General features: G+C 34.5%; 1 protein-coding gene across 3 annotated transcripts; it reads left to right on the top strand.

Annotated features, from left to right (window-relative positions):
• Positions 1 to 4,746: 4,746 nt before the first annotated feature.
• LOC11419112 (uncharacterized) lies at positions 4,747 to 12,089 on the top strand. Of its 3 annotated transcripts, none has more exons than XM_013609847.3 (15): positions 4,748 to 4,919; positions 5,780 to 5,888; positions 6,043 to 6,151; positions 6,243 to 6,374; positions 8,109 to 8,213; positions 8,812 to 8,895; positions 8,993 to 9,108; positions 9,309 to 9,410; positions 9,496 to 9,609; positions 9,730 to 9,786; positions 9,880 to 9,946; positions 10,033 to 10,086; positions 10,642 to 10,716; positions 11,428 to 11,463; positions 11,696 to 12,089. In XM_013609847.3, the coding sequence occupies exons 2-15, from the start codon at positions 5,869 to 5,871 to the stop codon at positions 11,795 to 11,797; spliced, it is 1,173 nt and encodes a 390-aa protein (XP_013465301.1). In that variant the 5' UTR covers positions 4,748 to 4,919; positions 5,780 to 5,868; the 3' UTR covers positions 11,798 to 12,089. The 3 variants fall into 3 exon arrangements, with proteins under 3 accessions (XP_024632565.1, XP_013465301.1, XP_003597263.2); XM_003597215.4 differs by having other exon boundaries at positions 4,749 to 4,919; positions 10,639 to 10,716; positions 11,696 to 12,068; XM_024776797.2 differs by lacking the exon at positions 6,243 to 6,374 and having other exon boundaries at positions 4,747 to 4,919; positions 10,639 to 10,716.
• Positions 12,090 to 13,139: the final 1,050 nt, after the last annotated feature.

Raw genomic sequence — 13,139 nt, 5'->3', positions numbered from 1 at the left:
AACGTCCCTTGACCTTAGATTATGTTTAGAATGAATTCTGGAATTGAAATTAGGCTTAGAACCATGTGAGATCATGTATTTTTCGTAAAAATTGCATTCTGCCCGAGCCAACATTCATCGCTCGCCCTGGCGATCGATGATCCTCGCCTCGCGAGTGATGAAGTTCATCGCTCGCCACGCGAGCCAATACCCCTCGCCTCGCGAGTTACAAGTCGTAGCTCGCCACAACGAGCAACCTTACTTGCCATAGCGAGCATGACCAGAGAGCATGTTGATTTTCGTGTTTTGGACTTTTGAGTTGAACCTTAGATGCTTTTGAGTACCTTTAGATGTGTATTAAAGATTAGAGGATGACTTAGAACGAGATTGAACCCGGAACAACCTTAGTTGGAAATCTGGCAAGTACTTGCCATGGCGAGCAGATGCTCTCGCCTCGCGAGCACTTCCAGAAACTGAGTGCTTTTGAGAATGTCGTGACCTGAGTTGAATGAATTGAGTAGGAATGGAACTTAGGGTAGTAATGTGACCTATTTAAGATGTTAACTGAGATCTGTGAAGCTGTTATGAATTGTTAAGCTGTTTGTAATGTGATTTAATGATTAAATGCATTACTTGATTTATTCTTAAATAACCTTGATGTTGTTGAAAATGAATTGTTATTATGAAGTTATAATATTGTTGTGATCTGAATATGCTGCTTTTGTTATTGAACTAAGTTGCATGAGTCATTGTAAGATGAATAAGATGTTGTTGAGCTCCAAATTATTGGATGCATATTGAGATGTTGATTAAGATTGTTTTAGATTGATTGAGTCCATGCATTAGCATACATATGTTGGGGGCTCATGCCCTGGAGCTTAGTCCTCACCACGATGGAGCATTTGCTCAAATAATTGTTGAGGGCTTATGCCCTGAAAGTATATTAATACTAAACTGTTGGGGGCTCATGCCCTGATTGGTACCACATGCATATAAGAGGTTTAGATTTGCATTGTCGCATTGTCGAGTCAAAAGATGTTATGTTGTGAATGATGTGATTACTTGATAATTGTTTATCAAAGTTACAATGATGTCTAATATGTTCATGTTGTTAATTATGATTGTTGAATTATATTGATTAATGTTATTGTTTTGTGAAATCTCACCCCTTCTGCTTGAAAATGTTGCTCTTCGTATGAGTAACTTGCAGGTGATCGAGCTTAGTGTGCAGTTTGCTGTCGTGAGTGGCCTTGCCTCACTGAGTCGTCTAGGTCGCTCTGATACGTAACGGGACGGGGTCTATGTTATGCATGCTTCTTTCCTTTACGTGCTCACTTATGATATTTATGATGTTGATTAACTTATTTGAGATATTTTGATGGGGCCTACGTGCCAAAACGATTTATGGATATTTGAATTAACTCTGCTGCAATGTTTGAGATATTTTATTGAAAGTTAAATTGTTATTTAACTGTTTTGCGATTATGTTTGAATGTGATATCCCGTTAATTGATGATTACTCTGATAATTGTTTTGAAATTTTTATATTGGGAAAACGGGGTGTTACAGGCAACAATGAGAGCCTTAGGTTGGGAGGAAGAGGGTGACACGTGGAGGTGGAGGTGTAGGTTGTTTGCGTGGGAGGAGGAGTCGTCAGGGAAACTTAGGCTTTTACTTAAGAATGTCTCTCTACAGGTCCACAAAAAGGATAATTGAAAGTGGAAGGCGAATTCTTCTTCGTGCTATACAGTTCGAAGTGCATACAATTCTCTTATGGAATAGGTTTATGCTGATAATGCGGTGGTAGTGCCTTCTATTTGGCATAAAGATGTCCCTTTGAAGGTGGTGCTTTTTGTGTGGCACTTGTTTCGTGACCGGCTTCCTACAAAGAGTAATCTTTATAGGCGAAATGTTGTTGACTTTGATGATCAAATTTTTGTTGGTGGTTGTGGTCTTATTGAAACATCCATCCATTTATTTTTACATTGTAATTTTTTTGCATCGGTTTGGAATTTCATTCTTCAATGGCTTGGTGTCAACACGACACTCAATCAAGATGTATCAGGCATTTCACTCAATTCAGGCTCTTAGGCGGGGTTACTAAGTCTCGTTAGTCTGTTTTGCAGGTTATTTGGTGTGCGATTGTGTGGAAAATTTGGAAGGAAAGGAATAACATAATTTTTAACGCAAAAGATAGCTCAATTATGCAGGTGGTGGACAGGATTAAGTTGCTAACTTGTAAGTAGTTGAAAGTGAAGTATGTTACTCTTCCCTTTAACTATCATGGTTGGTGGCTTAATCCGTTCACTTTACTAGGCATCGGCTAAATTATGTAGTTTCCTTTGTTGTTTTATGGTGTTGGCTCATACCTTGTAAATATTGTTGTTACTCTGTTCTGTCTTTGGTGTTTCTTCCTTAGCACACCTAGTGTTAGGAAGGCCATTGTTGTGTTAATATATTTCATTTTAGACTCTTCAAAAAAAAAAAAATCTAAGAATCAAATTTTCATATATACTTTCACGGATAAGTTATTCCAAAAAATAATTTTTGTGTCCGTTAAACAAACGCTCCCATATATTTAATTTGTTTTCATTTTTCTTTATCATTGTTTTATGTTACAATTGATTAACATATATACAAACTATCTATATTTTTTTACAACTCACTTTAATATTATCTCTTTTACCTTCAACAAACATCTCAATGTATACGCACGACATAAACTCTTGGAGTACATTATGACACTGATCTTTGAAGTTTGGCTGCCACCTAAATGATTGACTACAGAAAATCAAACTCATTTTTTTTTCTTCTCAAGAGAGTATTAATGACTAGTGAAAATTTACAGACACAATTGAAGAAGTTCGGGTCTGAACCCCCCGATTAGGATGAATGTCTGACCAAACAATTTCAACTCATCTAATGATTAATTTTATTAGATTTTCAATTAATTAAATCATTATTGGTTTTAGTTTACCGTATCCGGAAGCTGCTGAAGATGAGTTGGAATGTTCAACTCACCCATATTTGGTGTGAAGGAAATAGGAGTGCTGATTGACTCGCTAATTTAAGCATTTCTACAGATCATTTTAATTTTCTTGTGCTGGAGTCTCCTCCTTGTGAGGTCAAAAGAATCTTTTTTGATGATTTATCCGGGGCTTGCATGCCTAGGAATGTTCGATTAACTTCTTAATCTTGTTTTCTTTTGGGCTTTGCCCTCTCTTGTACCAAAAAAAAAAAAAATCATTATTGGTTTGATTGTTACTCGTAACTAAAATAAATAAAAAAAATATTAACAGATACTTTAAGATACTTATTAAAAAAATCCAATTTAACAATAATATTTTGGCAATTGTGCAGTCAATATTTTAAAACTTTAAACATATTTATTAAAAGATTAAAAATGTTAATTTCAACATAAAACTTTTTTATTTACTAAAAAAATGACGTTGGCATGATCGAATAGATAGATATTGATTCACATTTGACCAAATTATAGTCTTCCATATCGATCAAATACCAACATTTGACCAAATATCAGAGTATATATGTGTGTGGACAAACCATAGATCCATATTCTCTCATCAAGCAAGAAGAAAAATAATTGCACAAAGGTTCATGTGTCACAAAAAACGAAAAGATTATGATCTCTTTGATGGAAGGGCAGGAGCTTAATCATATCAATCAATACCTATATCCTTTAAAATCTCCTAAAAAAACAAATACTCCCTCCGTCCCTAAATAAATGACCTAGTTGATTCTGACACACATACCAATGCATATGTTTTATCTTTGATATCTTCAATTCTCTACTAAAAAAAATTATAAAATTTTAATATTTTAAAAATACTTATCGAGACGAATCCAACAACATCTTACATGATATTATTTATCTTTGCGAATTAGTAGAAAAGTATGGTCAAAGTATATCAAATCAATAATGCATATTGTCAACTAGGTCATTTATTAAGGGACGGAGGGAGTACATTTTACTCCCTCCGTCCCAAATTGTATGTCGCTTTAGGGAAAAAAATTTGTCCCAAATTGTATGTCACTTTACAATACCAATGCAACTTTAATATTATTTTTCCTATTATAACCTTAACTATTTATTACTCTCTCTTATTTCAATTCTTTCATTTATTTTTTTCATACTATTTATTAAGGATAATTTTGTAAAACAACTCATAATATCTCTTTTCCACACAATATTAATTGCATTTCTTAATATGTGTGAAATACCCAAAACGTCGTATAATTTGAGACGGAGGGAGTAAAATAATTCATGTATTATTAGTCTTTTATATATTCAAGTTTCAACTACGGAAAGAGATCAAAGTTTCCTCTTAAAAAAAAAAATCAAAGTTAGTAAGTGTTAATTAAATATCTTTAAAAAATAGTGTTAATTAAATATATCATGGTATTTCTCTAATTAGTATGCATCATTAATCTAGTCAAAAAGAGTTATGAATCATTAACTATATACCAACAATGTTGATAAGTTTGAATCCAGTCAAACATGCAACAATGTTAAATATTTTTTAAAAAAGATATTTGTCATCTATTGCTTTCTTTCTTCTAAAACTTCTAATTAACCTTTTCAGTTACGCGTAAAAGTATCCGATTAAGAAAAATATCTTCATCAAAATATCTTGCCACGTGTCCACAACTTGTCACACTCTAACATCCCTTCACAAAAAAAAAAACTTGTGAATGGTCAATGACGGAAATAGAAAAAGAAGAGAAAAAAAGGGTAACTTGGTATTTTTACATTCTGCAACTGAAAAATGGTCAAGGCTCCATTTGAAGTCTTGTGAAATTCCTCTCACAGTATATAATCCCTCGGTTTCGCTCTCTCTTCATTCAATCGAGATCGATAGCACAACAACAACTTAACTTAAAACTTAATTCATAACGCGCGTTTCTTCAAAATCGATTCTGTAAGTTCAATTCAAATTTTCATTTCCGTTTTTCACAAAAAAATTCAAGTTTAACTTCATGATTAAGCATTCTGCTGTAATTTATTTATAGAAGCGATTAACTTAGTTAGGTTCTGTAATTCAGATCAACATTTGCAATGTGGATGTAAAACTCTGTAATTTGAATTCTTCAATGTTGATTTTGACGCTGCTTAGCAGAATTTGAATTTGTTTTTGGTGAAAATTGGTTTTGACTTGTGATTATGGTTTAAGAGTATCGGAATTTGAAATGCTTATTTATCATGTAGCTGCTAAAATTCATAGTTATTACAAGATGTTTTGAATTTTTTTTTTTTTTTTTTTTTTTTTAAGGTCTGGTTGAGTAGTTTGTCTAAACTTGCTCGTAAACTAACCCGATCCCTGTCAACCATGGTGGCTTTAAATGTTCGGTACTGTCTTTGATTGTTTGGAAGTAATTAGTTTCAATGTCTTAGGTGTGTTTGATCCGCTAAAAATTCTTAGGTGATGTGGTTTTTAACATATCAAGCACACCCTTCAATCATGTTATTGATAAACTACATTATTGTTGCATCTTAACCCCTTTCACAGTTTCTCTCCTTCTCTTACACACACAAACGGACAACAAACTCACGCGCTCACACCTATGCATGTGCTGGACATGCTTAACTAGCCAGCCCATTTGTAATGTGCTGTCTTATATACATTCACATCATATGCATGCATCCATGGCTAATTCAGTCGGATGAAAAGTTAGGTAGAATAGATGCATATGGTTGAACACACAATTGCACATCCTACCTAGCTATTTATTCTACTTGTGTATTAAACTTGGTTTTTGGTTTTTCCTTTAATTGTTGAAGGGTGACATAGTCACTTCAGAGTTTGCAAAGGATTTGATTATTTTCTGGGTGCAAATTAGCTCGACTTGATTTTGGTAGACACTGACTGCATGGGAATAATGCAGCGCAGGTAAGAAGAAAATTGTTTTTGTAGCTTAATAGAGTAATAATTCTTTTCTTTGCTTTATATCTTAATATAAATATTTTATTTCTCTTTTACTTGCACTTGTTTTCTGTGTCCATTCAACCAAAATGCCTGAACTTTGTTACTATTTCTTCTTTAGTACGCTTAAAAGATCAAATGACAGTACCCGGATTGTCATCACAGCACTTATGGGAATTGCCTTTGGAGTCTGTATTGGTATTTCAATTTCATCTGCCCATTTGTCTAAGGTAAAATTTACAGCCATTAATCTTTTCAGTGTTGCATCATGCACTTATCGTCCTTTTAAACTTTCCCTTCATTTTCCTGGGATATTTGCAGATTAGCTTACTTTCAGGTGTAAAGAATTCTTTTGACGTACCTATGTCTGAAATAGGAAGATCTCATCCATTTATTGAATCATCATCTGGAACCAAACATATTGAAGCCCTAGGGTCAGCTAGTTTATCAAAGGTCTCCACGCTTATTCATTAGATGGATTTGCATTTATACATTTATATTCTCAAAAAAGTAAATTTGCATATTTTGGGTAATAATTATCATTATATTCTAAGAGAACATCCTTTGGTTGTTAGCACAGCTATACTGAGTGAACATGAAGCTGTTACTTGAAAGGTTGAATTTGATCTTTGTTTCTATATTTTTTTGGCCATGGTTTTATCTTCCATAAGACATGTTGGAATGTGGTGTTAAGAATCTTTCTGATAGAAATCAACTGATATAGAAGAATAAAATAGGGAAAATCCCTTTGATTACAGAATAATATTGCAGAACTTCAAGGGTCTGCACCTCCCTATTGCCAAAATGGCCCCTTCCCAGTCAAATCCTCAGATGCCCCTCAATCTTCCCATCCCTCCCCTATTTATTCTTAAAACTTAACCTCCCTACTGACTTAATTAATTATTAATCATAATATAATAATAAACCATAACTGCATAATTAACTACTATAATTATAATAAAACTGACACAATTCTAATAAGATATCCAACAATACTCCCCCCCTAAAGATTCACCTTGTCCTCAAGGTGAAGGATATCATAAGTGTCCACCTGGGTCCCATAACTTGAAGTATAATGACAGAGCACTGTGTGAATCATGCAAACTTATGCCTTGATCATATACCCTGTTTGTGGTGATATTTTTTAGCAAAAAATACAGGATGATTGATGTCGTGGTGCCCACAGTAGTTCCCCTTATCTCTGACCCCATACTCATTTCTTTATTGCAAAGAAGTTTGCACAAATCTGTTTTGCTCTCCTGTCCCATTTCCACAATCATGACATGCATATGGACATTTTCTACATCTCTCTCTATTTTCCCCATTTCTACATCTTCCCAACCTTTCTCTTCTCCTATCGCGGTGGGATTTGGATTGCCCTGGTCAATATCTTGTGGTTGAATATTGAATGAACCTTGAGTCGTCAACCACTCCAATTCAGTTTCAGGTTCCTCTTCTTCATCAGACATAGGCATGATATCCCGATATTCCGGTTTAAAACGCCAAATAAATGCAAGTAAGAACATATGCCAACTAACCTGTTGATGGCTTCGATTCCACCAGTGTGACCATTGGCGAGCACGACCTCTGAGTAACATCAACGCATCTGTCAGCTTCTCCTCATCTGGTGTATCTCTCTTTTTGAAATGTTCCTCAATGCATAGCAGCCACCAGTATGCATCTTCTTTGCCATCAAACACTCGAAACTCCATTTCTTCCATAACGGTACAACGGTTCCAAGATCGATGCTCTGATACCAGTTGATAGAAATCAACTGATATAGAAGAATAAAATAGGGAAAATCCCTTTGATTACAGAGTAATATTGCAGAACTTCGAGGGTCTGCACCTCCCTATTGCCAAAATGGCCCCTTCCCAGTCAAATCCTCAGATGCCCCTCAATCTTCCCATCCCTCCCCTATTTATTCTTAAAACTTAACCTCCCACTACTGACTTAATTAATTATTAATCATAATATAATAATAAACCATAACTGCATAATTAACTACTATAATTATAATAAAACTGACACAATTCTAATAAGATATCCAACACTTTCTCAGTGTATAGATTTCATATAGCATGTCATTGTCAATTGTCATCATAATATAATTATACTTGCTTTAGGCGAGTAGCATTTTATTATATTGAACAAATCAAATATAATTTGAAATTGCTAATTTCGCAGATAAATGCTTCATCAAATCCTCGTGGAGCTGAATCACTACCCCCAGGAATTGTTGTATCAGAGTCTGATCTTTATTTGCGCAGACTATGGGGTGATCCTAGTGAGGTATATGACAAAAACAGTTATTTACTATGCAAGAAATTATTTGTGGCTTATATAATTTTTACTTTTAGCTCTCATATAGTAGAACTACATTACTACAAATATGACTAGAATTATCCTTTATGAAATTGGAAGAATAAAAAAAACCACATATGTACTCTCTCTGCGATGTCCGGCCGTCTCATTTGCATGTGTTGTTTATGGTTTGTGATGTCAGACACTCTAATTTGTATGTGGTGTCTATGAATTGTTGTGCCGAGTGTATCATAGGAAAATAGAGGGCCATGCTTAACTATTTTTTTTCTCATGCTTCAACCTCAGTTGAAAAAGGGTATACTAGACAATCAAAACTGTTACCCCTGATGCATGGCCAAATTAGCTAGAGATCTGCACTAATCTCATTTCTGTCTTCATGCAGCATCTATGCATGCATGAAGACCATTGCATATGAGTCTGTCGGGTGATATACATGCTGATAAGTTTTTTTTTTTTAGAGATGCATGCTGATAAGTTGCTTTCTTGACATGGATAGTGCTTACATCTTAGACATATATTTCTATTCCATTTCGCAATCTTACAGCGAAAACCATGAATTCTGCAGGACATAAAGAAAAAGCCAAAGTATTTACTTACATTCACTGTTGGTTATGATCAGAGGCATAACATTGATGCTGCAGTGAAAAAGGTTTAGAGATAGACTACATTTTTCATATTTGAATTTATTTGTATATTTAGTATTTCATATTTTCTTCAGAAGTACTGACTATAAAATTGTTCTGTAGTTTTCTGATGATTTTGCAATTTTGCTCTTTCATTATGATGGTCGAACTAGTGAATGGGATCAATTTGAGTGGTCAAAGAATGCAATCCATGTTAGTGCAAGGAAACAAACAAAATGGTATAACTTTTTTTGTCCTTGTTTGCATTTAACATGTGCCATTCATGAGCTAAGTATTGGGGAATGAGAAGCCAATTGTTTGTGTTCACATTTAATTTGGAATTCTTAAAATAGCTTATCATTATCAGGAATGATGCATTCTACTGCATGCATCACTCACTTACTTTTCTTCACTTTGCTTCAAATTTTATATTTTACAGGTGGTATGCTAAAAGGTTTCTGCACCCCGATATTGTATCAGCTTATGAATATATTTTAATCTGGGATGAAGATCTTGGAGTGGAACACTTCAACGGGGACAAGTATGATTTTCATGTGTTAGTCTGCTTAAAGTGTACATTATATGCAATTTTCAGTTTGATTAATGTACTATATTCTACTCTATAGGTATATGGATTTAGTCATAAAACATGGTTTAGAGATCTCTCAACCTGGTATTGAGCCCAATAATGGATTGACATGGGAGATGACAAAGCGGAGGGGTGACAGTGAAGTTCACACGTATTACTTTGGCCTTCCTCTCTTTCTAGCTTTAAGCATTGATGTAATATAGGGTGCCTTATCTCATGATTCAAACGTTTTCTGAAATCATTGAACATTTATCTTGTGTTGGCAATATAGGGTTACTAACGAGAAACCAGGATGGTGTAGTGATCCGCATTTGCCTCCTTGTGCTGCGTATGCTCTCTCTTCCACTTTTGATATATCACTATGTGGTCCTTCTTTTCTCTGTCTATGCAGTTAACATTATTATTTCTTCTGTTATTTTAGATTTGTGGAAATTATGGCCCCTGCTTTTTCTCGGGAAGCATGGCGTTGTGTGTGGCATATGCTTCAGGTATATTTCATTTTTCATGTCATGTCCCACATGATGGTTATTGTAATATATAACTGAATGAATAGGTAAACTTTATATATTTGTAGAATGATCTAGTGCATGGATGGGGATTGGACTTTGCCCTCAGAAGATGTGTGGCGGTAAGGAGATTCTATTATCGTATATTCTTATCTATTTCTTCTCACCCATCCCTAATGCTGGGACTTTTATCCTTTTCGTTAGCCTTGTTAATTGCTTGATATGCTTCAATTGGTGATGCGTGGCTTCAGATGCTGAGCTCATAGGCTCAATAAATGATTTAAATCCAAGCATCATTTTATGCTTTTCTTTTTTCTTTTTAGCTTATCACATAATTTATTAATTTCCTGGTTTTATAATAATGTAGTATTGTATTTGTGTTTCTGTTCTAGATAATGAATTTTAGCTTCTGTTTTTTCTTAAATTACTATAAGATTATCAGTATTATGGTCAATTGTAATTCTTGCTATGCATTCTATGGTTTCATTTATTCTTGAGTTGGTCAAAGTGGCTTCCAGAGTGTTATGTTTGTTTCCCTCAGAGTGTTATGTGTGGAAAATGTATATTTTGTGCTCAATACAGGGTTACATTCTTATCACTCAAATGAAACATTCTTAGAACATGAAAATTGGTTTAATCTTTAATCTGAATAAATCCGTTTTTTCCTATTTTAGCAGCCAGCGCATGAAAGAATTGGTGTAATTGATTCTCAATGGATTATTCATCAAGTAATTCCTTCTCTCGGGAATCAGGTTAGTCATCATTGGCTTATAAAATAGTATGTCCACATACTTCTTTTGAGGATAACATTCTAAGTTTTACGTTCTTATATATGCATATGCTTGTTGTTAGGATTATATGTTATGTTATGCTTAGTTGATCAGGTAGAAAATAAAAATCATTTCTCATTAAGACACATGAATCACAAAAAAAATTGAGTATCGTCGGGTGGATAATGAGACTTGAATTGAGTCTTTTATACTGCCTATTTTTTTCCACATAAGATTCAAATTAAGAACTTAGTGAGAAACCAAACTCTTTACTATTTGGATCAACATGTGTTGGCAATAAAAGTATATTTTCACACAACAAAGTCTACATTAAAGATATCTGGATTGCGTTGTTCAACCTTTCAATTTTTTTTCCCTCTTTATCTTCTTCACTCACTCAACCAAGCATAGCTATGGTGTTTGAACTGTAGAATGTGATTCTAGTAGAGGTTTCAATGAGATAATGAATATGTCATAAGCTATTTCTATAAGTTCTCACAAACACTCATGCAAGCGCTTATGCTAGTAGATAAAATCAAATAAGACAATCCAAATAGGTCCTTGAAGGGAAATGAAAAGACAAATATGACAGCTAGACGCAAAAACAGTTGCTTCTACTCGCCATAACAATCCATTTGGGCCTTGTTTTATTTTGAAAGTTTTTTTGTATTAATTTTATGATATAATTTTCAGGGACAATCCGACGACGGAACAGATCCACGGGAGGCGGTATGTGCATTTCCTATTTAACAATGTTATCTTTCAAAAATCTACTAGAGCTAAGTGTATCTTGGGTTATGACCTTCAAAAAAAAAAAAAACATTGGGTTGTTAATGAAGATCAGTTGTCTTAGCAGCATTACTTGGTCTCTTAAAAACAAATATTTTGTGATTTTTTATGCTACATATTGTGCTTTCTTTTACAAACTAATACTACTATTCTTGTCCGGTATTTCCTTTAGGTCCGAAAAAGATGCAGAACTGAATGGGCGGAGTTTCAAGCCCGCCTAAGCAATGCTGACAAGGAACATCTCAATGAACTTAAACAGAATGGGAAGGGTTGATACATGCATCTTCCTATTGTACATGCCGAAAATATACTAGGGGGCTTTTGCTGTGTATTGGTTTCTTTCTCCCCTCTGAGTATAATTTTTTATATAAATGATAACATTCATCAATGTAACTCTTAAATTCAAAGTTTTAAGGTGGTCGTGGAGTTTGGTAAAAAAAAGTCTCGGAACCAAACCAATTATATCAAGTTTGGTTTGGGTTTGAAATGAAGTAACCAACTATTGAAACCAATCAGAATCAATTTGAATAGTTTGGTTTAAATTATTGGATTCATTGAGACTATTTACATATGCCTAGCGGGTTAGTCGGTTCTTGACTTAGCATCCCATTAAAGGGTGAAATTGTGGTTCTACCTTGAACCAAACAGACTCGCAACTTGGTAAAGTTGTTGTCATGTGACTGGAAGGTCACGGGTTCAAGTCATGGAAACAACCTCTTGTATAAAAAACAGGGAAAGGCTGTGTACAATACACCAATTGATGGGACCCTTTTTTGGACCCTGCATATGCGAGAGCTTTAGTGCACCGGGTTGCCCTTTATTGGAGCTGAATGACGTGAACCTTACTGTCCCATTTTTTTTTTGCCGTCCCTTACACAATAAACCCATCATCCCTTACATTAAAGAACAAATATTTTAGAGACTCATTGTAAGGAACTGGGAATTGGAGTAAAATCAACTTATGTTCATGACAAATGATGTGGCATGTGGGGACCATTCAAGTGTTCTTTATATATGTTTAGTTAGGACATAGCGTACAAACTAGCCTAACACACGCAAGGCTAAACAAAACCAATAGAGAAAAATCTCTCTTCATACACAACACGTTATATTCACGATGATATTTGCGGGTCTCTGTTCAAAAGAAGTGTTAAACAGGCAAGAATTTTAATTGCTTAGTGCACATTTTTGCTAGCTATCAGTGTCAACATATAAAGGTTTGTAACCCACTTGGGTTGGCCTAGTGGTATTGACTTGGAACCTGGGAGTATGCTCCTCCTTAAGGTCTCAGGTTCGATTCTCTCTGGTGCCAATTTGAAGGGGTTAGTTTAGATTCTTAAAAAAAACATATAAAGGTTTGTATAAATTCTTAAAAAAACATATAAAGGTTTGTATAAGTTTTTTTTAACAAGAGGGAACTAGAAGGAAATGTGTCATATAATAGGAAATAAGGAGTACGGTTGAAGTCTGTTGTATGTGGTTGGAGAGTTTTTTTGCTTGAAATGACAGATTTCTAGTCTAGAAAGAAATGTTGGTTTCACTCACCTTTCTGACTTATGACTCAAGATTCGTTTGGAACACAATTTTATGAAAGCTACGTGGGACAAAGAATTTGG

This window comes from Medicago truncatula, chromosome 2 (assembly GCF_003473485.1).
Source record: "Medicago truncatula cultivar Jemalong A17 chromosome 2, MtrunA17r5.0-ANR, whole genome shotgun sequence".
Classification (NCBI taxonomy): domain Eukaryota; kingdom Viridiplantae; phylum Streptophyta; class Magnoliopsida; order Fabales; family Fabaceae; genus Medicago; species Medicago truncatula.
Note: the sequence above shows the minus strand (reverse complement) of the source record. Positions and strands in the feature narration are given on the sequence as shown.

What these genes read in the sequence shown, in the direction of transcription:
- LOC11419112 (XM_003597215.4), top strand. Translation starts at nt 5,869, where the DNA reads ATGGGAATAATGCAGCGCAG. An exon ending in ATGGGAATAATGCAGCGCAG is followed by an intron (nt 5,889 to 6,042) that starts GTAAGAAGAAAA and finishes TTTCTTCTTTAG; the next exon opens with TACGCTTAAAAGATCAAATG. An exon ending in GAACAGATCCACGGGAGGCG is followed by an intron (nt 11,464 to 11,695) that starts GTATGTGCATTT and finishes TATTTCCTTTAG; the next exon opens with GTCCGAAAAAGATGCAGAAC.